Source organism: Myotis myotis, unplaced genomic scaffold (assembly GCF_014108235.1).
Source record: "Myotis myotis isolate mMyoMyo1 unplaced genomic scaffold, mMyoMyo1.p scaffold_m19_p_15, whole genome shotgun sequence".
NCBI lineage: Eukaryota > Metazoa > Chordata > Mammalia > Chiroptera > Vespertilionidae > Myotis > Myotis myotis.
In genome coordinates this window covers 23,602,046-23,628,040 of record NW_023416319.1, presented here as the reverse complement: position 1 = coordinate 23,628,040, position 25,995 = coordinate 23,602,046, and the positions used below count along the sequence as shown (strand labels likewise).

The 25,995-nt window shown below is 39.4% G+C and overlaps 1 protein-coding gene across 12 annotated transcripts in view; it reads right to left on the bottom strand.

The window, feature by feature from the left end:
* The window catches only part of CPEB3 (cytoplasmic polyadenylation element binding protein 3), a 181,726-nt gene that overhangs the window by 122,476 nt on the left and 33,255 nt on the right, over positions 1–25,995 (bottom strand). For 3 of the 12 annotated variants that reach the window (XR_004972187.1, XM_036336600.1, XM_036336602.1), the window contains exon 1: positions 21,097–22,714. Coding sequence is in view for 11 of the 12 variants with exons in the window: in XM_036336600.1 (XP_036192493.1) it covers positions 21,097–22,257 (1,161 nt within the window). In the remaining variant the exon portion in view is untranslated. Of the gene's footprint in view, positions 1–21,096; positions 22,728–25,091; positions 25,191–25,995 lie in introns of those variants that run through there. The other 9 variants (XM_036336608.1, XM_036336607.1, XM_036336606.1 and 6 more) reach the window with 8 other exon arrangements.

Here is a 25,995-nt window from a genome sequence, read left to right as displayed (position 1 = left end):
CAAAAACGGGGGAATGTAAAGGGGGGAGGGGGGGAAGAGAGTCCAACTTTCTTTTTAAAACTTTTTTGTGTGTGGCTTTAAATCTTTCCCCTGGTATTCAATTTTGAGGATCTGGAGGGAAATAGTACCATTATCTATTGGAGCTAGATCTGTAAATATTCACTTTCCAGCATACTAATCTGATTTCCTCATATTACTTGTTATTTATAAGGAGTGCTTCACATCTCACAAAGCATTTTCATTCACATCCTTGCTCATCTGAACCTCATTAAGGTCTTTTGAGCTTTATTTAGCATGCCCTATCCACTTCAACATATCCCAGAACCTTTCTCCTCATGAAATCAACAACAGGCTGTCAAAAATTCTTGGAATTAAATAATAGTAGAACTGATCGATACTGGCTGCGTGCCCAGTACTGATTTAAGCACTTTACATCATCATTTCCTCCTCATAAAAGCCTATGGAAATAAATACTACTATTATCCCATCTTACAAATGAGAAAACTGAGGCTCAAAGATATCACACAAAAAGTATCCGAGACAGGAGTCACCCAGGCAATTCAGAGCCTTAAAACCATTGTGCTCTTCTGCCTCTAGGATAAGAATCATTCCTAGTTAATAATTCTCATTTCTGTTACTATCCAACCATTATTTTTCTACTCATCCTGGTGTATGGGAGTGTGGGGGTGTGAAAGAGAAATGTACCTTCTTATATTATTGTTTCTTACTCATTAAGTTGCATTCCCAGGGACAATGGAAAGGAAAGCAAAAAGGTAAATAATTCTAAAGTGTGGGGTTTTGTTTTTGGGGTTTTTTTTAGTCTATAATTTTAAATCTCTCTCTCTCATACCTACTAAAAAGATTAACCAAAAAAAAAAACAACAGAAAAACCATTTTTTTTCTTCTTAACTTTAATTTGTGTGTCAAACCCTATTTGGGGGAAACAGTTTACTTAAGTTAAAAACTTGAGTAATAATTTGCTCATAAAAAGTAATTAAAGTAGGACCTCCTATATGAAGGTTCTTAAAACTGATTCAATTGACAAAAATTAATTTTATTCCCAAAGTGTTGTGGAAACATGTATTGCCTAAAGAGTGAGGTACTAAAGTAAGAAAATTTACACACACACACACACACACACACACACACACACAAATACAGCCATCCCCCTTATCCATGGTTTCACCTTTGGTGGTTTGTTATCCACAGTCAACTGCAGCCCAAAAATATTAAATGGAAAATTCCAGAAATAAACAATTCATACATTTTAAACTGCTCGCTGTTCCGAGTAGTGTGATGAAACCTTGTGCTGCCCTACTCCATCCCACCAAGGGCATGAATCATCCCTTTGTCCAGTGTTATCCACGCCGTATATGCTACCTCACTAAGCAGCTGTTTTGGTTATCAGACTGACTGTCTGGGTATCACAGTGCTTGTGTTCAAGTCGTCCTTATTTTGCTTACTAATGGTCCCAAAGCAGAAGAGTAATGATGCTGGCAATGCAGACAAATGACAGAGAAGCTGTAAAGGGTTTCCTTTAAGTGAAAAGGTGAGTACAGTACAGCAAGACCTTTTGAAAGTCTACATTCACATAACTTTTATTACAACATACAGTAATAATCGTTCTATTTTATTATTGGTTATTATTGCTAACCTCTTACTGTGCCTAATTTATAAATTAAACTTTATCATAGGGAACAAGCATAGTATATATATGGTTTGGTACTATCCACAGTTTCAGTCATCCACTGGGGGTCTTGAAACATATACCTCATGTATAGGGGGGATTACTGTAAGTATATAAACATAAATACATAGTATTCCTCTCTCCATGGGCTCTACTATCCATGGGATATATTATATCTTCTGGAGGAAGAACTCAATACCAGCAAGCAGACTGGCAGTGTTGTGGTTATATTCTCATTCAATGACACTGTAGCGTACATACAATATTCTAAAAGCAAAGACTCAAAAATCGAATCTCAATAAAGTATTTGAGGAAGGAAAAAGAAGAGAAAAGCCAAGAAAAAATGAAAAGGAAAAAGCAGACAGAACTTGCTATTTGTTCAACTGTATACACAAGATAATCAGTCTTTTCACAGGAACGACCAGTGGTGGCCAGAATTAGAATGCTGTGCTGTTCTGCAGTAAATTTTTAAAGTAAAATTTCATAAATCAGAGCACATCATAAGCACCCAAATTTTAATAGAATTGGACTAGTTAACCTCCCTATGGATCAGTTTTTTCATATGAAAAATGTGGATAATAATATTCTCCTTATATGGATGTTAAGAAGATAATATTTGTAAAGCACCAAATAAGCATTAAGAAAATAAACAAATGAATGCCAGCCTCCTCTGTTAGCACGCAGGAAAGTGATAGTGGTCACATACCATGGTATGGAAGTTCAGCATAAACCTCAATTCTGTTTTCATGAGGTAATAATGAACCAACATAAAGTCAGGCATAATTTACAGGAGGCAAACTATGGGATTGTGAAAAAGGCAAGTGGCAAATAAATTGCATTCAATTAAGTAGCACTGAATATATATATTGACATGTGAAAAATCTACAGCAATTATTTTGAAACAATGGAAAATAGGGAACTTGTTGAAGGCCAAAAGAAATGAGGAAAAATATCTTTCTCACACACACACACACACACACACCACATATACATTATAAGGAGTAATACCTAAACTTTTGAACACTCTGTAGTCACTTGGAAAAACTATAGATATGAACAAAACTTCAATGGATATAGAGAGGGCTTTTAAATATACTTTTCATTTGAATAATTTTATGATTTTGTTGACAACTCATCTGTCCTATATAAAAGCAATTTTATTTAAAATGTGAAAGACTATCTGGGAATATCTTTAAGGGATAACAAATGAGAATATGAAAAATGCTTTTGTCAACTAAAGAAAGCACCACACAAAATAAATAGAAACACTGGCACTACAATATATACACTTAGCCATTTCTGGGAAGTATTTGTTGTTCAAAATACCTAACAACTTTAGAAAACTTAATGAAACGTCTTACCTACTGGAAGCAAAGGCTTAAGCATGTCAAACTCAAAGGCAAACATGGGCCCAATAAACGAGGCATGCGGTCCGCGGGCTGCGATTCTGACATACTTGTTCTAGGATAGTGATGGCGAACCTATGACACGCGTGTCAGAGGTGACACGCGAACTCATTTGTTTGGTTGATTTTTCTTTGTTAAATGGCATTTAAATATATAAAATAAATATCAAAAATATAAATCTTTGTTTTATTATGGTTGCAAATATCAAAAAATTTCTATATGTGACATGGCACCAGAGTTAAGTTAGGGTTTTTCAAAATGCTGGCACGCCGAGCTCAAAAGGTTTGCCATCACTGCTCTAGGAGATAGTATATGAAGCATACAAGAAAACACTTACATTCCCCTTCTGATTATATATTGTATCTCTCTATATGTTTATTAATAATGGCATGCTAATAAAGACTACAGATTTATACATAAATGTGAGAAATGAAACAGAAACCACAAGTTATCAAACTATACCATTACTTTCAGTACAGATAAACTGTGCCAAATCAGGACATAAAACACAAGTTAAGATCAAACTGTTTTAAACAACAGCTCCTTCAGACCCATTTATTCTTAGATAAGACTAAATACATCCATGAGCTCATACAAAAAATACATATACATATATATATATATATATATAGAGAGAGAGAGAGAGAGAGAGAGAGCGCACAATTGAAATGTGGCTAAAATGAATTGAGACATGTAGGTGTAAAATACACTGGATTTCGAAGACAGTTCAATAAAAATTTAAAATGTCTCCATAATTTTTATATTGATCGCATGTTGAAATGATATTCTGTATACTGCAGGTTGAATAAAATATATTATTAAAATTAATTTCACCTGTTTCTTTTTACTTTTTAAATATGCCACTAGAAAATTTTAAATTATCCTGTGTCTTGCAGTACATTTCTATTGGGCAATGCTGCTACAGACAAATAAATTTAATGGGAACTCAGCCTGAATTCCTATGTTCCAAGTTGAGACTACTGACTATTCCAGCAGAGACCAATTTTACAAATTTAACCAATCCGGGCCCAAACTTGGCTTACTACTTTCTATCCTAAAACCACCCTGTGACTAAGCTCAGCCCCCAAAATTTTAAATACTCTTAACTTCCCTCCTTCTAAGAATACCCTTCTGAAATTCTGTCAAGGTGGTGCTTATGAGCAAGTTTAGGAAACCCAGCTTTGTATAATCAACAGATTCCTCTGGTAGTCTTGGTACAGCACTTTCACAGTCAATAAATAAGAGTTGTAAAAAAATGCAGTAAGTTGTGTTGAGGATGCATAACAAAAAGAAACAGTTAGAAAAAATAATATAAACATTGTTTTGTCTAGTGATGTAAATTACCTAAATTAAAATCAACATTTGTAGCAATCTACCTTGTTTTGGAAGAGTGAACAAGCAAATCATGTGGGCACTAGGTTCCTGCTGACAGAGTAGAAGACAGCATTAAGTTGGAAACAACAGGAATAACATATATCAGTTTCATTGAGGTTTCTGAGCCATAGAGAATGACTAAAAACATCTAAATTTTCAGACTTTGTAGAACGCTTATTATTCTTATGCTTTGGTAGCCAAATCCTGACTGGGTCTTTAAAATAGAATTGGGTGGGGTTCTGTGGAAGACATAGAATAAATGTGGCCATCTCTACTACTTCTCCTCCAGCCTCAGGGCTCAGTGGAACAACATTTTATAGCCCAATACCCAGGGTAAACCCCCTAGTCCAGACGGATTACGACGTGGCACAATAGCTGAAGTCCACCAAGTCTCCCCGGGACAGACTAAATTACACCCTGCCATTTTAATTCCCATCAACGGCCACATTTGAACTCCAGAATTATAGCTACTTAAATAAGCCATATTTATGAAATCTAAATTTATTCCCAAATCACTAAACAGAAAACCATACATATGACTCAATTTTCAACTTTTTACCATTGCACATATATTAATCTCAAGCAATGCAAAAACATTTTCGCTTACCCCAAAACAGCCATCCCACTCAAACTTATTCTAACCATTTCCCTTTAACTTTCCCAGTGTTCTCCACATCAGTAAAAATAAAATTTTAATAAACAAAGACATCAGATACCCTCCAAATTTATGGCAACCTAACTACAGAACATCAGAATAAAAATATTTCCCCACTTGGGAACCATACATTGATGACAAAAACCACTGTTGGTGGCATCTAAATATTAACACATATCTACCTAATTTACCAATGATGACCCACAATCAATTTTGCACCTTTGGCAGCTTTACTTTGATGTTTGGCATTCTTCTTAAGTCTTTCTTCTTTATCCACGAATGCTCAAATCAAATTAAATTTGTATTAACAAAACATGATTAAGAATGACCACTGAAAAAACAGTATTCCAAAATCTAAGAGAATTTTTTACTTTTAGACCATTAATACTACTTTACAGCTACAGGGTCTACTCAAATGTCTCACACTCAGTTTCCACAGGGTACAGATGTGTGTGTGCATATGTATATGAAAGAGAGAGATGTGCGTATGTGTTTCATTGCAAAAAATTACAGACGCAGATCTTGTTCTCCTGCCTACCTGCAAGTGTACTAACTACACACAGTGAGCCAACATAAATTACTGAGCAGATAAGATGGCCCTTTTGCGAAATCTATGGAAGAAGAGCAATAGAGGTTGTTAAGGGAACACTACAGCATAAAGAGATGCTTTCATTCACTCCCAGGGCCTGACTTACATCAGTTCTTCCTCACTTGTAATTTCATGCCTGCTGCTCATTTTTACTTGAATGGCCCCTCAGCTATTATGACAACAGGAATTTAAGAGTGGAAACATCCTTATTAGTAGTTTAAAAAATGGGAATAGGCAATAGCAATTTTGACTTTGTGAGCTCCAAATGAAAGTCAAAGATAGCAGCTGGATACGCTGGGCATGTCAGAAAGAGAAAAGGGAAGACCATCCTCTTCTCTTCTCCCTCAATCCTTTTAATGGATAGGAACCTCCATGGAGAATGATGTAGGAAACAGTGTCACCAAGAGTGAGCTGAAGCAAAGCCATGCAGAAAAAAATATTTTAAAAATAGCCTATAAGTAGGTACTGTTTTAAGCCTAACAGCTCGGAACAATCTTGCATTCCGTCATATCCTCTACTCCATCAGTCAGCACTCCTGACATTTTTTATTTTGAAAGGTTTATCAGTTATACCTTCCTAGATTTGTGCTAAGCCCAAGATAACCATCATGCCCCTACCCCCAAGCTGCACTGTGGCAGGCACACACACTTCTCCAATCCACCTGCCTGGTCTTTCTAAACATGATTCCCATGGTGCCACTGCTCCAATCTTAGTCCTTCAGGGCTCCACTGTCTGTACAAGAGTCCACATTCCTAAGCCAGATATTCAGGATTGCCACTATCATGATGAGCATCATCAATATAGTTTAATTCTGGACTCCATTTTGCATCCTCTTATTTTCCCTTACCTCATTTTTCTCCCCTACTTCTAATCTAGGTTCTCTTGCAGCATAGTGTATACAAAGACATCTTAAATGCTTTTCAAACCAAGTGGTGTCTAATAAGTAAAAATTTATTATTATTTTTAATCCTATGAAACAATCAATCCATCCTTATCTCCCAGTAAGACCTAAAGTCCCTTGCTCTAGTCAGGAAAGTCTGTTCATAATCCCACTTATGGTTCATTTTTCTTTCTTTTAGACTCCCATTCTACCTAGCCAAATCCTATCTACCCTTCAAAATGAAGTTACAGGGACCCTCTCTATCACCTGTCCCCCCCCCCCCCCCCGGCCAAATTATTTCTATTCCTCCTTGACCATTCACAGCAACTAACACATCACACAATCTGGTACTTGCTTACAAATAATGCTCTAACTTTTAGTTCCTAAGGACAGGATTCAGATAATTGTGTCATCCACAATACCCAACATAAGTCCAAGAACACAGTACATGCCTTATAAATACTTACTGAAATCCAACTCGTTAACCACACTGCCACCTATCCCACATGGGAGTTTCTATAGATTTATGAATTTTGCACAGCAGGGATAGTTTCTACAGCCGTCTCTATAGAACACAGATCTACAGAACATATCTTTTCTACATAGGTTGTCTTTTCACAATACTGACCACTGTGAGAAGTTATCAGGCTAGATTATTAATAATATACAGAATGCATATTATGCTGAACACACAGTTTAACTTTCTTTGGTGGTTTAGAACAAACACAAAGTGTCTTAGAGGCATCATGAATATTACGATTATGCCACAGGAGATTAACATTGGGTTTTGAACTTGCTTATGACATTCCCTAGAAGAAACTTCTCAATATGATTCCCTGATGTCAGCCTACTTGCCTCTGGCTTGCTTGCATAAAACTGGAATACAAATGGGCAACGGCTTGCCTTCCAGGACAGGATAAAATGGCTGCCTTTTTGAATATTTAATTATTGTAACAAAAGCTGAAGCATCCTTTTATCTAGCTTTGTCCTCTTCGTTGAAATCTTCTTCACTGTCTTTCAGTGTCCTTTGATGTCTCAGCATTAAATACATTCTTTATTATTTATGTCCCTCTCACAGAATGTGTCAGTCCAACCCCCTTGTCGGCCTCAGCCCTCCATTATATCCCTCCGTGTGAAGGAATATATTCACTATCAAGAGATTTTTGTTTCCTTTCCTCTTCACTCCAGGTCTTGCCTTTTTTGACATGAAGTTATAATTTCCTTTAAGTCTCTATATTTCACATTTAACAGAATCTAGGCCTAAATTAGAATATCAAATATCCCATTGGATTTAAAAATCAAAATTTTGTGTGACACCTGCATGAGTCACCAGTTTTAAAATAGCTACTCTAGAATAACATTTCATATACTCGATCACACCAAAGCTGCTAGGTCAAATAGAATCACCTACATTGGCAAGTAAGTAGGAAGTAGGCAGTAAGCTCTAGAACGTTAACTAAATAATTTGGCTCCCTTCAGTGAGCTCATGACTTTGGAATGTTGAAGAATACAAGGTCAAAATATGATAAAAATCATTCTCCCCACCCGGTCTCCAATCTTCTAAAATGCTAAATTCATAATGCCTTTGAAAGTCGAGTTTAAAATTTTCCATTCTCCACAGTTTTACTTTGCAACAGCCTGAAGCATTGGCACAATTCGTCTGTCTTTATTCTGCTTAAAATAAGCACAAAGTTGAATGTGATAAACATTGCAAAACAGTGTTTCATCAGCAGTATAAAATGGTTCAAGGTATTTAAATTGTTTTTGCAGCTTAAAGGCCAACTATTTTTTAACCAGATTCAACCATTTTGATACTGTCATGACATAGATTTAAATAATAAAGACTTTTTTGTTGTTTGCCTTCAGATAATTTTTGCCCTTTGAATGAGGTGCCTAGTAAAGCTTCAACTTTAACTGTCATATTAAAAACAACAACAACCCCTCCCTAAACAAACAAAACAGAGTCTTTCTGTTTTAATTCAGATACCTGCAGAGAAAGAGTTCAGAACTGGCAAAATTTGGTCAGTTGTTCTTACCCAGGCCTTGAGGTCGGACATCTTAAACAAACTGTATTCCAAAATATTGCTGTTAAAAATGGCTAACAAAAAAAAAACTAAGAAATGATGGTTAAGTTTCCACACTAGCCCATCAGTAGTTAATTGGTTACAAAGTTAAACAAAGGACCTACCTCACGTAGCCATCACTGTTGTGACGTAAAAACCTCAAGGTCTGGTACACTTCTCTCAGTGAGTTGCAGGTCTATCGTTGAGATCTAGAACAGCTACCCCTCTGCACATGCAGTTATCACACAAAATTTTGATTTTTAAATCCAATGGGATATTTGATATTCTAATTTAGGCCTAGATTCTGTTAAATGTGAAATATAGAGACTTAAAGGAAATTATAACTTAATGTCAAACAGGCAAGGCCTGGAGTGAGGAGGAAAGGAAACAAACCTTCAACTTCTACCCCCTTCCCCAGTTCTACTCTCTTCTCTCTTCTTTCAGTTACAACAGTAGAAATGGGCCTTCTAAGGCTGTAGCAACAAAGAGGTATATGGGAGAATGGGAATGTCCCTCTGAGGAGAGTAGGTCATATGACTATTACCAATTTCTGAAAAATCTATATTTATACGTTGTACCTCCTATACCAGAAATGAAACAACATCCCTCTCTTGAATCAAAAGTTTCTAATCCATTTATTCTTTCAAATATATACTATAGTTAAAGCTTTCACTTAGCTGACTTTCCAGATTAACCCATGAGTTCCATCTCCCCTATTTAAAAAAAATTCCCATAGCACACTCAATACCTGTGACAAATAAATCCGTGAACTTCTGCCCTATTACCTGAGCTGCAAGCTTACCTAGAGATGGTGGGTTCATACTCATACTTTTAGTAGTATTGTAATTATGTAATTTAATGTACTATATGTAAATCAATGAAATGATTGCCAAGAAAGTATTTGTATATGAGGAGCAATGTGAATGTTCTAGAAAAAACTAGATAAAGGAGGAGTTAGACTCCTTTATTAGAAAGTTCCCAAATTAAAGTTAGGAAGTATTTCTCTCAACTATGAAGAGGAAGAAAGAAAACGTTTATGAGATGCCTAAGTTTTTTAATCTTTCAAAGGTTTATTGGGTGCCATGTAGTAGTGCTTTTATCCCATATCTATAATTATTAATCATTTTTTAGTTATTTAATGGAGTTATAGCCCACCTCTCTCCTTAGAAATACAAATGAATAAACAATATACAATTATGGTGGTTCCTATACCTCGTTCCTATCTCCTCTCCCCTCTATCTTCCCACAAAGCTCATCTCCTGTGGCCCTATAAATGCTAAGCTTCAAAACATTTGATTATATTTACACTCATTTAAAAACTAAGCATTGTATTAGCAGAATAAATTTCATAGGTCTAATCTCTACTTTGCTTATACCTTATTAATGACTAGAGGCCCGGTGCATGAAATTCATGTACTGGGAGGGGGGGTTGTAGTGAGGGGAGTGCAGCGTGCACCCTCTCGCAGTCCGGGAGCCCTCAGGTGATGTCCGACTGACAGTGGGGATTGTGCCTAAGCCGTCAGTCGGACATCCTTACTGCTGCCTTGGAGGTCGGCAGAGGCTCCTGCCACGGCCACTGTGCTCGCCAGCCATGAGCACGGCTTCTGGCTGAGCAGCGCTCCCCCTGTGGGAGCGCACTGACCACCAGGAGGCAGCTTCTGCATTGAGCGTCTGCCCCCTGGTGGTCAGTGTGCATCATAGTGACCGGTTGTTCCACTGTTCGGTCAATTTGCATATTAGCCTTTTATTATATAGGATATTTCAAATTGGTTAATAACATCCACCCAACTGAGTTTATTCAACTTATATAATAAAGGGTGCCAGGTTTCATTTCTCTTATTGCTGATTGGTTAGCAGTTCCTTATAATTCTTTGCAACGCCAGGCTGTAACCCACAAACAAGATGACTAATCAGCTAACATGTACTCTAATTCTCAGGATGCAATGAAAAAAATCAGGCTAGAATCAGCAAAAGCTCTTGACTTAGAATGGTAGTTATTTCTTCTCTCAGATTTAGTGTTCTAATAAGTAGTCCACAAAGTAATCTATCTTAATAAGGTTTTCCTTCCCACGCATTAAGAGTCACACAAAAGCATGGGTGGATAAGAAATGTCAAATCACTTGCTCAAATATTCCCAACACATAGCTTTCCCTGTGAAGTTCCCCTACTCTAAACCCACCTGGCTTATGAGTCATGGAAATTCTAATCTGCCGCTATTAAGCATTTACCCCTGTAGCTCGTTATCCCCAGCTGTGAAAACCAAAACCTGGAGTCATTCTAAACTCCTCCTTCTCCTTTATTCTCTGCATCCAAGCAATCACCAGTCCTTCCAGTTGGCCTCCTGATTTCTCAATTCTGTCCCTTCTTCCCAATCACTTAAGGTCTCTACATGTTAACTGGTTTCCCTGCCTGTGTTTGGTTCCTGACAATCAATATGCCAGAATAAACGTTCTGAAGCAAAGATATGATACCTTCACTCACCTATTTAAAAACCTTATAATGGCTACCTTTCTCAGCTTAAAAATCCTTCAGTGTCCCTAATGGAGAAAGCTGAAGGCAGAGAATGCTGGAATGTCCTTTATAATCTGGCCCCTACCTACTTCTCCAGCCGTATGTCTTACTTGTCTCACCTCTCCCCTTGATCTGCTGCTCTCTCAGCACACCATGTTGTTTCTTACCTGTGTACCTGCTTTCCCTCTGCTTAAAAACCCATCCCCTGGTCTGCCTATCCAGCACTAAATAAAGCTTTAAAAAGCCCAAGATGTTTAAGACAGCATTGTGTTTGATAATAGTTAAAAACTGAAAACAACCTAAATCCTCCAAATACAGAAATAATTTATTCAATATAATGAATCCCTGTAATGGAATATTTATGCAGTAAAAATGCTTACAAATTTAATGATATGAAAAGCTAAAGTATATGACTATAAAATTGTTACACAGAGTTATCTCAACATATAAAATACATCATATATACACATACAAAAGAGATAACTGGAAGAAAATGTACCAAATCATTAAGAATACTTATCTCAACTGACCAGTGTGGTTTAGTGGTTGAACATCAACCTAGGAACCAAGAGGTCCTGGTTACATTCATAGTCAGGGCACATGGCCGGGTTGCAGGCTTGATCCGGCGTGCAAGAGGCAACCAATCAGTGATTCTCATCACTGATGTTGCTATTTCTGTCTCCCTCTCCCTTCTATCCTGAAATCAATAAAAATATATTTTTTTAAAAGAATACTTATCTCTAGATAACAGGTTATAGGGAAAAATTTCCCCTCAAGTTTTAAATAGTGACTAAGTATTACTTTAAAAAAACTTTGAATATATTTTAAACTTTGAAGACTTTCCTGGAACCTTTCCAACTACACACACACACACACACACACAAATTTAATCATTCCTTCCTCTGATTCAAGTATACACTCTCTTTGTTGTGCATGTCACACAGTTATAAACTTTATCATCTTGTATTTCAATTCATGTCTGCCAGGGAGCTGTCTCAGGACAGGATATAATTCAGCTTTTTTAAAAAATATATATTTTTATTGATTTCAGAGAGGAAGGGAGAGAAAAAGAGAGAGTTTCTATAGAAACATCAATGATGAGAGAGAATCATTGATCAGCTGCCTCCTGCATGCCCCCTTAACTGGGGATCGAGCCTGCAACCCAGGCACAAGTCCTTGAACCGAATCGAACCTGGGACCCTTCCGTCCACAGGCTGACGCTCTATCCACTGAACCAAACCGTCAAGGGTGATATGATTCAGTTTCAATCCCTAGTGCCTGACTTCTGGTGGAGGCTAGTTAAATGTTTATAAAAGAAATTATTCTTACATTGCTAGCTACATGCAAATGACCAAGAAGTGCCTAATCAACCATCTGTAAATGTAAATCATTAACTCACCCAACAAATATTTACCATGCGCCTAAAATACCCCAGGTACTGTCACAACCCCTGGGAACACGGCAGTGACAAGGTCCTTGCCTCGTGGAACCTACATTCTTGTTGAGAAACAAAACAAAATAAACCAGCTCATTTCAGAGGGGAACACGTGCTACAAAGAAAATGTGGGATAGGTGGAGTCATGGATGATCTGGGGAAAGCATGCAGCATCAAAGGCATATTGAAAGATGGTGGCCAGATACGAGGCAAGCAGATGAAGAAGAATAGAAGGACTGGACATGGAGCCAAAAGACCTAAGTTTCCATTTCTACTCTGTCACCTTATTAGCCAGGTAATATTCTGAGTCTCAATGAGGATGATAATCCCTAATTCACAAAAACATGTCAGGATTAAATAAAGTAACTTAAGGTGAGGCCAGTGCGTGGCACTCAGGGCCTGCTGTATTTGTTAGCTATATCTATTTGGAGGACACTAAAAGTAATATAACCCCCAAAAGCTGAACTACATGGATTATGACTGTAAGTGAAGATGCCAAAAGAAACTTAACAATGGAAATCCCATCCCTTTGACCAGAGAATTCTGTGATATGTGGCTAACAGAAAGACTGCATATGCTATCCTGAACCGTTTATCTGAACTGAGGATTCTACTAATTACAACTGCTTGAAACAACAATGTGGCAGAGTGGAATAGTCTCCCCGTAATACCAAGTGCAAACGCATGAAAAACACAGATTCTGGATCCAAAAATTCTCTCTTAGCCTTTCCCTAGTATCTCATAAACTTTATTGGTCTTCACGATTTTTAATCCCCTGCATATGTAGGCTATATTTCTCTAGTCCAAAAGAGGAACGGAAATTTTCCATGGCGGATTACACAAGAGAGGTGCTTCTGAGTACATTTACTTCCCATCCTTTTTACGTGCTCCTTATCTGAAACCTAAGAACTAGGTCTCCTGGCCTTTGAGTAGGAGGTTAGATTGTCAGATCACTAAAATGTTTCCTCTGAAGTATTTTCATCTCTAATCAGTCCCCAAACCTTACCATGTGTTTAAGATAGACAGCCTTTTGCCCTTTACATCTCTGCTTTCCAATCTCACATTCCTCAAAAGAATGACTGGCTGAGTGGGCCTACTATAACCTATTCTCTGTCAAACTCTTAGACCTATTCTCTCCTTAATATTTTTAAGTGCTATTGTGAGAATTATTCTGACCCTCTTTCTGATCAATTCTAATATTAATATCTTGATATGTGAAGACAGGAACAAAACAGATCATCATGACAGAGTAAATTAACTCCACAAAAATTAGATGAGTAACAGTGACGAGGTAAAGAAAGATTTAACTCATAGGATGTAAGCTATCTAGGCATGCCAAACCTACAAATATAGAGTCACAGCTCAGAAACTATGGAATGACCATAAAATCTGGAAACACAAATAATATTTTCTATTTTTAACAAATTAAAGATGTCCTCTATGACATTATGTACATTCAACTGCTTCCATATTCTATGTACATCTTGCAGAGAAATGCTATGATGACAAATCTGTCTCAAAAATGTTTTAAATATACTGTATTGTAGAAAAGACAAAGCTATTGCAGCTTGTGTTTAAATGTTTACTCGTTCATTTAATGAGCACCTACTAAGTGTCAGGTGCTCATGAACTTCTAGATCAGCCGTGGGCAAACTACGGCCCGCGGGCAAACTATGGCCCGCGGGCCAGATCCGGCTTGAAATGAATAAAACTAAAAAAAAAAAGACCGTACCCTTTTATGTAATGATGTTTACTTTGAATTTATATTAGTTCATACAAACACTCCATCCATGCTTTTGTTCTGGCCCTCCGGTCCAGTTTAAGAACCCATTATGGCCCTCAAGTCAAAAAGTTTGCCCACCCCTGTTCTAGATGCTGGTTCATTTGACAGCATTGACCACTTAATTTAGTTGCATTGTATTACTAAAGATAGGGAGATACTTTTTTCTCTTGTACTTTGAAATAAGTTTGAACGCTTCAGGAATAAAGATATTTGGCTGTACAACTGTCTTACGCATACAAAATCAGTACACAGTGTTTCCTTTCCTTCTCTTTGTGTACATTATTTCTATGATCACTCCAAATGATATAAAGGCTGTTTGGTGCCCATTTCTATTTTTCTCCTTTAAAGTCTGCCAACAAGGATTCATATCATACTTATTATTCCTCAGGATTATATAATAGTGCTTCTGGACAAAATAGGCTTGATTCCAAGATGCCAATTTATTGTATTATTTTAATTCTGTATTTTTCTATTTCAAGTTAAATCAAAATGCAAACATTAGAATGCTTTCACATGAAGAAGTTCACATGCTCAGCACCTGTAAAGAACAAGAACACTAAAGGCTAGGAAGATAAATGTAAGAGAACTGAAGCAGAACCCCTCAGAACAAGCCATCTACAAGATATAAGAACCAGCTGTGGAAAATTCCTTGCAAGGCTGGCTACTGCAGCCACAGCACTCTCCCAGGGAAAGCCCCTTTGAAGTTGTGGCTATATTCCTCAGCTCTCAAGATCCTAACTTGGGGCTGTACACAGAATTCTATCTCTGCGAACCACACTGGCCCCTACAGAGAGCCAGGTATTGTCTTCAGGGAAGCAGTAATAAGGAGCTTCAAATTACAGACCTTGGAGATTCACAACTACAAAAGCAACACTTGTGGCATTCAGGAAATTAAGAGTTGAAGCATTTCTCTCATCACCAGTTAAAATAGTCACAGAGCAAGGAAAATTCTTCCACTTGCATTGGTGAGTCAGCCATAAGAAGCAGCAGGTAGCTAAATGCAGACCATCCTATGACGTAAGCCTGCACTCCCCAGCCCTGAGCGCCAGACTGGCTTTCCAGGACAGGCAGTCACCATAACACACAGCATTCCAGCCCCTCTCCACTTCCAGGCGCCACGGACTAGTGTTTAATTTTGGACTATTGGTCCTCTGTATACACGGGTTCCGAACCCGCGAATACAACCGAGGATTGAAAACGGTATTTTCTCTCCACCTTTTGGAATCAGTGGATGTGGAGGGCTGACTATATGCTTTGTTCTACACTATTTTATATAAGGACCCTGAGCATCCACGGGTGTTGGTATCCACAGGGGTCTTGGAAACAATCCTCCATGGATACTGATGGACAACTGTAATTACCGGTAGTTAAGCAGGCATTGACGAGCCCTAAGAGTATCTAATTTTTCTGAACACTTTGTTCTCATCCTCTCATAAAGCACACCCAGAAGAGAGGCACTCTCTCTCTCTCTCTCTCTCTTTCTCTGCCCACCCTCCCTCCATTTTTGCAGACTGGGGAAAAGCATCATTGGCTAAACGCCTTGACCCCAATCGCCAGTGACAGAGCTGAGGCTTCAACCAGGGTCTTCCTCACTTCAGGTTTCATGAGCTGCACACTACCCTATGTCTCCTCCATCTCTTTCCTCAGTAAATCCACGCGGCTTAATCAAACCTTTCACACTGCAGTAAACAGAGCTGTGGCTGTATTCCTCATCCTTCTGACACTAGCAAAAACCACCTGTGCAATGATAAGTTGCAAGTGGACAAGAATTACCCGTATGCGGCCCTTGAAAGACAGAAGGATAGGCTGGCCAATGAGGAAAACTAGTCTTAGAAAATATCTAAAAACATTACATTTCTGAGAGATCACTTCTGTGTCAACTTACTGAAAGATCATAAAAAGTTTAACACTATCTACTTTTCAACACGCAATTCTGAAGTATACAGTTGATATTATTAATGTTTCCAGTAGCGTAAAAACCTTCTAATATTTCCTAACCACCCCTTTTTCCCAATAGAATATAGATAATGTGGCTTTGCTGGCATTCATATTAACCATGCCATAATACGTTCTCAGTTTGTGGGGTCGGGTAGACTTTAAGTGGCTTTGCATTAGAGCGGTAGTTAAGAAACCAATTACAGAAGAATCTCCAGTTTTAAATCTAGGTCATACTATCCTGATTTAAGAGCAAACATAAGCTAGATAATTTATATTACTTCCTGAAAATATATTTTTAAAAAGGAACATGGACAAGTTGAAAAAATACTGTTTCCACAGGATTTATTATAAATAGGCACATTTAGTTTTAAAATAATTCATAATCCCATGAATTCATCATGTAAGGAACTTCTCCTCCAGTTATAGATAACCCACCAACAAAACTAACACTAAATTACATTTAACTAGACTTATGTCAAAATACATGAAATCTACGTAGTCGCTTTCAATTTGGGGTTGGGGAATAGGGAAGAGATAAAGGTAGAGATGCAGACAGATAGCAGAAAATTTGAATTTTTCCCCCAAAAAATACAATATTCAAAAATATATAAGCTAACTAAATAAATAAATAGTGGGAAATATTGGCTACTGTGAATTCCAGTAGTGGTATATGTATGGGAACTGTATTTTTCTTCCTATATTTTTATACATATAAAGATTTTTTTAAACACAATTTCCAGGGTATATCACAAGGTCAAGTACAGATTCAGCCAAGGCTCCTGCTTCTACCCGCACTGTTAACTGAAGTCCAAGAGGTATCATAGCCAAAGTATTAATGCCTCCCCTGGCTCAGAGGCAGACTGCCTAGGTTCAAATCCCAACTCGGCCAGTTTCTGGCTGTGAGCTTGAGCAAATAATATAAATGCACTAACCCTCAAGTCATCAGTATAATGAGGATAATAACAGTCTCTACCTCAAATGAGTTCCAATGAAAAACTACATGTAAAGAGCTTAGCACAGGGCCTGGCTGACAGGTAAATCGGTGGTTTGCCACATTGTTATAGTAATCAGAGTGTATTTTCAGACAGGAAAAAAAAAAAAGACTAAATGACATTACACAGAAGTTTGGAGTTATTCAGATTGCACTGTATGGAACAATTGGTAATCCATACTATAAGATCATACAGAGCCTCAAGTCACCATTACTATAACAATAATCATAACCCAACATTGATATGGTTCTTACTTACAGGCCAAGCACTGTGCTAAGCATTTTCTATGTAGTTTCTCACTTGAATGCATAGGAAGCAAGGAATTATTATTCCTCTTTTACAGATGAAGAAATTGAAGGTCAACAATTACAATTTGTTCAAGATTACGATGGCAGAGAGTTGAGATCTGAACCTGGGCAATCTATCTCCAAAGCTTGCTTCTGACAGCAACTACCCACCTGAACTTGGGCAAGTCATTTTCCACACTGGGACTTTGATGTCCTCCTCTGGAAAATGAGCAGAGTGGTGGGACGGGTGCTCTCAAAAGCCCCTTCTAGATTTTTCTGGACAAAAATGCTACTTAACCTAATTCACTACTGTACAGAAAGCATCTCCGCTCTAGTCCTTTACATGCCTAGGTGTCTCTAGTCTTGTGCAATTCCCTCAGCAGAGTGCCTCCATGTTCTTGAGCTCTGTTTGGTGGAAGGCATCGGTCAGGTAGGGAACCTCACTAGAAAGTTCCATAACTAAGTCTCTTTGAATTGAGTTCAAAGAAAACCTGACTTAAAATGAATTCTATCAGCACTATTTGCTTGCTACAGGGAAGTTAAGAACATACATCAACAAAATTAGCCAAAAGCTCTAAGGCCTGAGTTATGTCACTCTACCTCTCAGGACCTCAGTTTCCTTAATTTATAGAAATGTAATGGCTTATAGATACAAGTAATCCCTAAGGAAGCAGCCACCCCAATCCAGGGAAACCAATCAACCTTGCCAGAATTGAGAGAAGGGGTAAGGAAGCATGTGCACTTTGAAAAAACACATTTTAATACAGTTATTGCTTTTACCATATAAACTACAGAAGTAAAGCTCCAAAAAAAAAGCTATTGTGTTTGGCAAACGAAAGTGAAGCAGCATTGGGGAAAGGGAAAGGGAGAGGCGCATGGATTTTTTAAAATATTAAGATACATCAAAGTAGATAACTATTGAAAGCCCCTTTGAACTCAAAGTGTCTGTGAAATTTTAAAAAAATCAAGTTAGCACTCTATGAAATAAACTTTTCAATTCAAAGAAAAAATCCTATTTGTCAAATAAACAGAATTTTTTAAAAGTCATTAGGACTACTTAAGATATTTTCTCCCCTTTGGAGAAAAATTATTTAAGTAAATGCACAAACATGTAAAATTCTCCACACAAGACTCAAACACACTTCAAATATACTTTATATACTTATCAACACAAACCAAGTCTGGTAATATTCCAAGCCAAAATACATCCTAGTTACTCCTACTCTTATTCTAACACTGCTTCAAAACCCGGGAGCTCCATTTTAAGAAACAAAGTGAGACATAAAGTCCATGCAGTTCTTTCTCTGGTCAAATATATAAAGCTCAATTTTAAATCAAATCTCTTCACCTACAAATCTTGTGGCCATCGTTGCCTATTTAATAGCACCATTAGGCGAAAAGACAGGAGACACAACGCAATCCAGTGTGTCTGGCTATAATTAGCATTGTTGATAAATGGTCTGCTGAGAAACAACACACTACTTGTCAATATCTGTTTGGGGGAACTTTTATGGATTTAATCTCTCCCCAGATCCCATTTCCGGAGATAATTAATCAAAAGCTAGTTGTATTCAAATTCAAATCCTAGAAAAAGATGACTGATGTCTACATCGTCAGCTCTCAATTCCTAAACCTCATTAGATTTGAGGTTATCCTCTAAGACTTGGTTTGGGACTTGGGTTGGGAGCACCAAAATAAAAAGAGGGCCTATTAGAAAAAGAATACTATGAAAAAGTGGACAGCTTTTAGAAAAAGAGCTCTCCTACCAAATGCAGCCTCCATCCCTGCTTTACCCCACCCCATCCCACCCCACCCCACCCCAAATAAATGCAGAGAGAAATTCCAGAAAGGGGATTCCTCCTTTTCTCTGCCTACCAAACTGATCTCATCTTGCAGTGTCTCTTCATTTTTTTTTTAATAAGCAGACTTTAGAATGGCAAAAAATAAATGTTACTATTACAATCTTCCATCCCTGAAGCAGCATGTGAAAACTTGTTAAGATCCTTTCTCATTAAAAACCCTCATATACACAACTGATGGGTTTCATGGACCTCCTTCAACTATCAAGATTAAAAATCCTTGCTCTAGCCGAGAGAATCATGCGCTTCTCAATAACCCTATCTCCTCCTTCAGGGATGGGAGGTGCCCAAACATCACATCTGAAACATAGAACAATAAAATGAAGGCTCCAATTGCACCTGATGTGTTAAACTATCTCTGTCAAATGCTGGTTCTGCCATTTTTCAGCAATGCTCAAAGGATTTGTTGTTTTTTTTCCTTGACCACACAAAGTGAGTCTCATCCAAAGCCCTCCTCTCTCCTTTCTTCTTTTCCTTTTCAACTGAGCCTAGAATGTTATGGCCAAAACAATCTATAAGTGAAGGACAAAGGTTTGCCTGAGAACAAAAGCCCCCAGTGAACACTCACCCTCACCACCCCTTTCCAACTCAAGATGTTCAGGACACTGTCAACCAGTGCGGCCGGCCGAGGGCCGGATCAGAAAGCAAGAACAGAATAAGGACACTCCATTCAACCTTTTTGTCTGGGGCACTTCCTGGGTTTTTCATTGGCATTTAACACCAAGACACAAGGCTCGTTTTTCATTAAAGTTGCAAGACTTTCACTTTGCCCAGTTTCAAATGGTGTAATTGATCTGCATTGTCTTCTTAAATAACCCAACTGAAGGACACTGCAGCTTTAAATATTTCAGTGCTAACTAGCAAAGACTCCATTGCAATATGGCTCTGAAGGTCGCGTCCTATTGTCTCTTTCCTCTGGAAAAAGAAATTTTTTCTAAGTCCATCTTCTAGGTAACATAGGAAGGGTTACCCCTAGAATTTCCACTCTTCATCTCGGTCTCTGATAGAGTTCCGATGGTGATTGAAATCTCACACTCATAATTTTCCTGGCAGGGGCAATATGCTGATTGCTATTAAAGATGCCAGCACCTTTTAGCAAGACATAAACACATGTGTTCACATTAGTTTAATTGAGCGTATGCAACTGTCTGAAATGGCACCACTCACGGGCTTGTTCATCTCTTCTAGGGCAGGGCCAGGGCGCTTCAGGAGTGGACGGGAGCGGTAGCCCGCACTCTGCCCCCGGAGCCCCAAATTGCATAACCTGAAATGTGTAGCTACTTAAACCGACCGGAATCTCCGCCTACTCATCCTGGGGCGATGCAGGCACCTTGCCACACACTTGCCGCTTTACTTGTCAAAGGAGGTCAAAATAAGAGGCGTAAGAACGGCGAAGGGAAAAATAAACTAAAAGAAAAAGGCCCTTTTCTATCTTGTCAGGGGGTATAGACACATATCTTTGAATAGTCGTAGTGTTCCCCCATCCCGGGGCTCGGGAGCGCAATGGCCCCAGTGAACTGGGGGCTTTGGGAAGGGGGCGAGGGTAATCAGTGGACTATTAAAAGGCAGGGAAGGAGGGGAGGAGGAAGCGGGGTAGGAGGTAGGAGGAAGGCGAGTGCAGGTGCACTGGAGCATTACCTGAAATGGCAACAGATTGTTACCATTATCGGTCCGGAAAGCGTTATCCTCCATCCAGGACTTGGAGGTGAGCGGGGCCGCGCGGGGGAACTTGGGCGGCGCGATCACATTGCTGGAGAAGGGTTTTTTGAGCGGCGAGATGGGGTTGAGCGGTGAAGGCACCCCGACGCCCACGCCCACGCCCACGCCGACCGCCCGGCGAGGGTCCCGGCCAGCCTGCAGGCCGCCCCAGGGGTTAGAAGGCGCGCTCCAGGCGGCGTTCACGCTCTGGTGCGTGTTCCAGCTGGACGAGGCGGACGAGGCGGCAGCTGCGGCTGCGGCGGCCGCGGCGGCCGAGGACGAGGACGGCTTGCTGGTCATGATGGGCTGGTGGCCGTAAGCCGCGGCGGCACTCCTCTGCGCGTAGGGCGCCTGGCTGGGGCTGGCTGGCGACCGGCGCTGCTGCTGGGGCTGCGCCTGCGGGGGCTGCGCCGGCTGCGCGGGCTGCGGCGCGGGCGGCGGCGGCTGCTGGTGGTGCTGGGTCTGCGCCAGGCCGATCTGCGGCGAGAAGGTGCCTCCGAAGACGGGGTTGACGTGGTGCGGGAAGTTCTGGAAGAGCATGGTCCCGTTGACTGGGGTGATCCCCTGGAAGAAGCTGTCCTCCACCGCGTTCGTGGTGCCCGTGGACCAGGTGCTGCCGAAGGACGGCGACAGCGACGCACCCGGTGCAGCGGGATCCTGCGGCGGCGGCGGCTGCTGAGGGGGCTGGTGGAAACTCAAGCCCGGCAGGAGCGGCGACTCCATCTGCATCTTTTCGGGGCCGTTGGGGGCCGGCGGGGCCGCGGCAGGGCTCAGGGCCGGCACTGCGCTGCTATCCTCCGGCTTGGGGGTCTCCGAGGAGAGGGGCGTGGACGGGGTTTCGGCTGCGCTGGGCTCGGGCTGGGGCTGCTGCTGCTGCTGCTGCTGCTGCCGCTGCTGCTGCTGGGGCTGGGGCTGGGTTTTGCTTTTGTCCATCAGTAAATCATCCTGCATGGTTTGCGCAGCTGAAACGGGAAAAAAGAGAGACGCGTTATTGTCAATGTGATCGTTAATGCCCTTCGCTGAAGCGGGCGGGTGTTTTACTTGCGAAAATCCAGTGCCTCCGCTACTAGCCAATTGCAATGCAAATCCATAATCTCCCATTTAGAAGAACAGGTCGGGCTGGGGTGGGAGGGCTCACGCAAGGTCTCTAAAAACACTGTGAGAGCGTCTTCACCCTTTCTGATGTCTTGGTTCCCTTTCTGGATTAGTGAGAGATGTGCTTATAAGACAGAAAGACAGCAATTTCGCCACGTCTCTTTTCCCTTCACCGGAACTAAGAGCGTTCACCCGGCAATGAGAAACTGATTCTGGTTCCTGTTTTTTCCCAAGCACCACCCTCCCCTAGTTATTTGCATACGTCAATAAATACTGCTGCGTCCTTCAGCAAGGTTAAAAAGACACCGCGCACGACCCTTTCTTCCCCCCCTCCTCGATTCTGACACTTTAAAGAAACAGCAGCCTCATCCCTCTTGATTAGCAAACTGCCTTCTAGCGTTGATAATTGTTTCATTTAGCAGCAGCGAACCACGAGGGAGGAAATCCTTGGCATTTGTGAGGAGGACTCAGCTGCACAATCGTTCTCTGGCCTCCCAGTAGCAGCAGCACTCCATTTTGTTAGGAGACAGGGAAAAAAAAAACCCACACCGTTTTTTAAAGAGGTAAAAATCTCCTGAAACGTTTGGAAGTGCTTGCTCCTTGTTACTCTCTAAGGATTAAGGATTTTCTGCTTATTCTCCAATTTTCTTGTCTCCAATTCTGCCGCACAAGAGATTTTTGGCATCTCAGTGGTTCAGGTCTCAACAGGAGCCTGAGAATTTCTCTGCAGAGTGAAGAAATGTTCTAGTTGTATTTGAGGTCAAGAGAGAGAGAGAGAGAGAGAGAGAGAGAGAGAGAGAGAGAGAGAGAAAGACTCTGGCAGACACTGAGTGTGAGATGGGGTGGGGCTTTAAAAAAAAAAATCCTCTAGGGAGGAAAATAAAAAAAGTAAAAAATCCTTCTGGGATTTAAGTAGAAAGTCAAGATAATTCTGGAGTTGCCAGATTGTCATTTTTGAATCCTCCTGCTGCTGCCTTGGTCACAAGACTTCAGCAAATATAGAATACACTCTCTTATCACTAGTATTAGCAGTGAAAGATTATGGTTTGAAGACCCTGAATTACCATATGTTAGCAAAAGTGTTAAAAATAGCAGAGTACAAAGTCTCAAATTCTCATACATTGTAATTATAGTGCATTGCCATCACTGCTTCATTTAGCCATATAAGGAGAGTATGGTATTTTCCATTTCAAATAGGATTATACTCACCCCTGCCTACTGCCTATTTTCTCATTCACGGACTATTATATTCACCTCTACCTACTGCCTGTTTTCTCATTCACGGATGAAAATAGTAATCACTCAAAACCAGATTGCCATACATATAGTTATCCCTGAGCTAGCGTGTCCCTTGGAACATGTTAATTGTATTAACTATATTAATATTACAGTGCTGAGACCCTGGAAACAAATATTTTGAAATTTTAAAGAAGCATATGACCAAACATATAATTATTTTAGATGAGAATTCAGTATAATTGTAACAAAGTTATGAATATATTTAATGCAGTTAATTCAGATACAGAGAAGAATTTTCTCAGGACACTTGTGAAAGGGCATTCAAATACAGGCAGAAGCTTGGCCTTTGGGCATCTTCATAATAATAACTGTAAAATAAATGTATTGGAAATGGAGGTGCTACTGCTCTTAACTATTAAACAAAATTATGTCAAACCAAGAAATAGGATTAAAAATAGTTCCATTTTATTAAAGACTATCTTTAAAATGATTACAGAATGTCTAATCATGGGGTTGTACACTTGAAACTAATATAATATTGTACATCAACTTTTTATTTTGTTATTTAAAAATAAAAAAGACGAAATGGTTAATCTTTCATTTTAAAGTTCCATACGTAGACAAAATAGCGGGCTCAAGAAAATGCTTCACAGCCACCTTACTCTCCTTTTCAACTCCTTTCTCCCCTATCTCCCCCCCACACCCCCGCAAAAGAACCCAACCTAGTATGACATACATCACAAATGGCCAGCTACTACCAATAAAATCTACTTAAGATTGATTTTATGTTCTTCAGTTCCCTTGGTCTAAAACAATGCTTTGATCAGTATTGAAAAATATGACACAAAGAGGCAAGCAAGGCTGGGATTCACAACACCAAGTTCTATTGCTACCAAAGGAAATGGTGATAGAAAGAGACATTTTCATACTTGGTTTAAGCAGTGCTGCAGTAAACCATTATAATCTGGGATTTGAGATGCTTCCAGTGGGTTAGAATTGTCTTTACAATAGCCATATCATCATGGCTGAAAGATGCAGTTGCTTCTAATTTCAATCTCACAGCTTTTCTGATGCTTGTACAAATGCTTTTTGTTAATACTTTCAGTGTAAACTACATGCTCTTGGTAGAAAAAATAATGCTGTACTATAGCAAAAAAAAAAAAAGCCAAAAAGTAAGCTGGACTCAGAATATTTTATAAAGGCTGTAATTAATATTAACATATTTATTGAATTTAAAGATTTTTATCATACCATGAACACCCATTTCTCTTCTCAATACCCTTAAAGATATACATTTCACTTTCTGCATAAATTCACTCTGTCAAGGTCAAGACCCATCTTTAATAAATAAGACCCTTTAAACAAAAGGTAAACAATAGATTAAGATAACATTTACAAAGTTAATATGCACTCTCTTTCGGTGACTGCTTGTATAGTTTGTTTGTTTGGATCAGGGTTTTTCTGTTTTCTTTTTTTCTTATTTACAGCAAAGTCCGAGAAATAGATACCTCCTCCTTCCCCTCCCCCCACCCCACACACAATAGATCTTCCTTTACATGCAATCACCCAATCTCAAGTAACAAATTCTTAGTAGCAGTTACCTTTGAGGGTCCAGTTTTTAAGGATCGATAAAATTTAAAAGTGTACAGTATTTATTTTCTTCTTTCAGGTTGATTATGTGACCGCTCTGGCAAAAGCACTTTGACAACTGTAAGAAGAAAGGGCATGCGCAAACGGGGAACTGTGGGGGCTGAAGTCCTTCACAAGGTACTCTGCCCGACTGAAGCACGTTCAGCCAGAAAAGGAGGAAACCTCGAAAATAACTGATTCCAGGGGGAAGAGGTTGTCCCCGGTGCACGTTATATCTTCCTAACCAATCTACATCACGAGTTGTTGAAATGAGGAGAAAAAATAAAATGGCTTGTCAACTTGATTTAGGAAGCCAGGTTAAAAGAGAAACTGGATTGTAGGGCTCAAAATAAATAAACCCAGCAGAGCTACCTTAAATGGTATTAGAATGGTAATGACTAGATACCCAGCAATAGGAACCCTACCAGAGCCGAAGAGACCGGGTGGGGAGGGATGAGAAAAGGAGGGGGACTAATGGGAGAAGATAAATACTTAAAATCTGACCATACATAAAAGAAACATTTTTAACATTATAGAATGAAAAGTGTCTCAGTGTGAAATGTGTTATTAACCTTGGAGGTCAGGTGAAAGTAAGTTTCAGTCACAAATTTCCTGACATCTTATCTACCAAGATTTTTTTGTATTTGAGTTTTCAGTAAAGGCACAAATCATTTATTTTACCTGATAGTCTCTGAATCCACTCACCTCCTTATTTTACTTGGCAAAATGAAAGTTTACCTCGCATTACTCATACAATGCTCAATTAAATAAAATTCAACTCTTTTAAGCTAAAGTAATATTTGCTGAAATATTTAAAATATTAAAAAACATGTTTAGTGTTTCACTGCATAGGACAGTGACTTTTTTATTCGACAG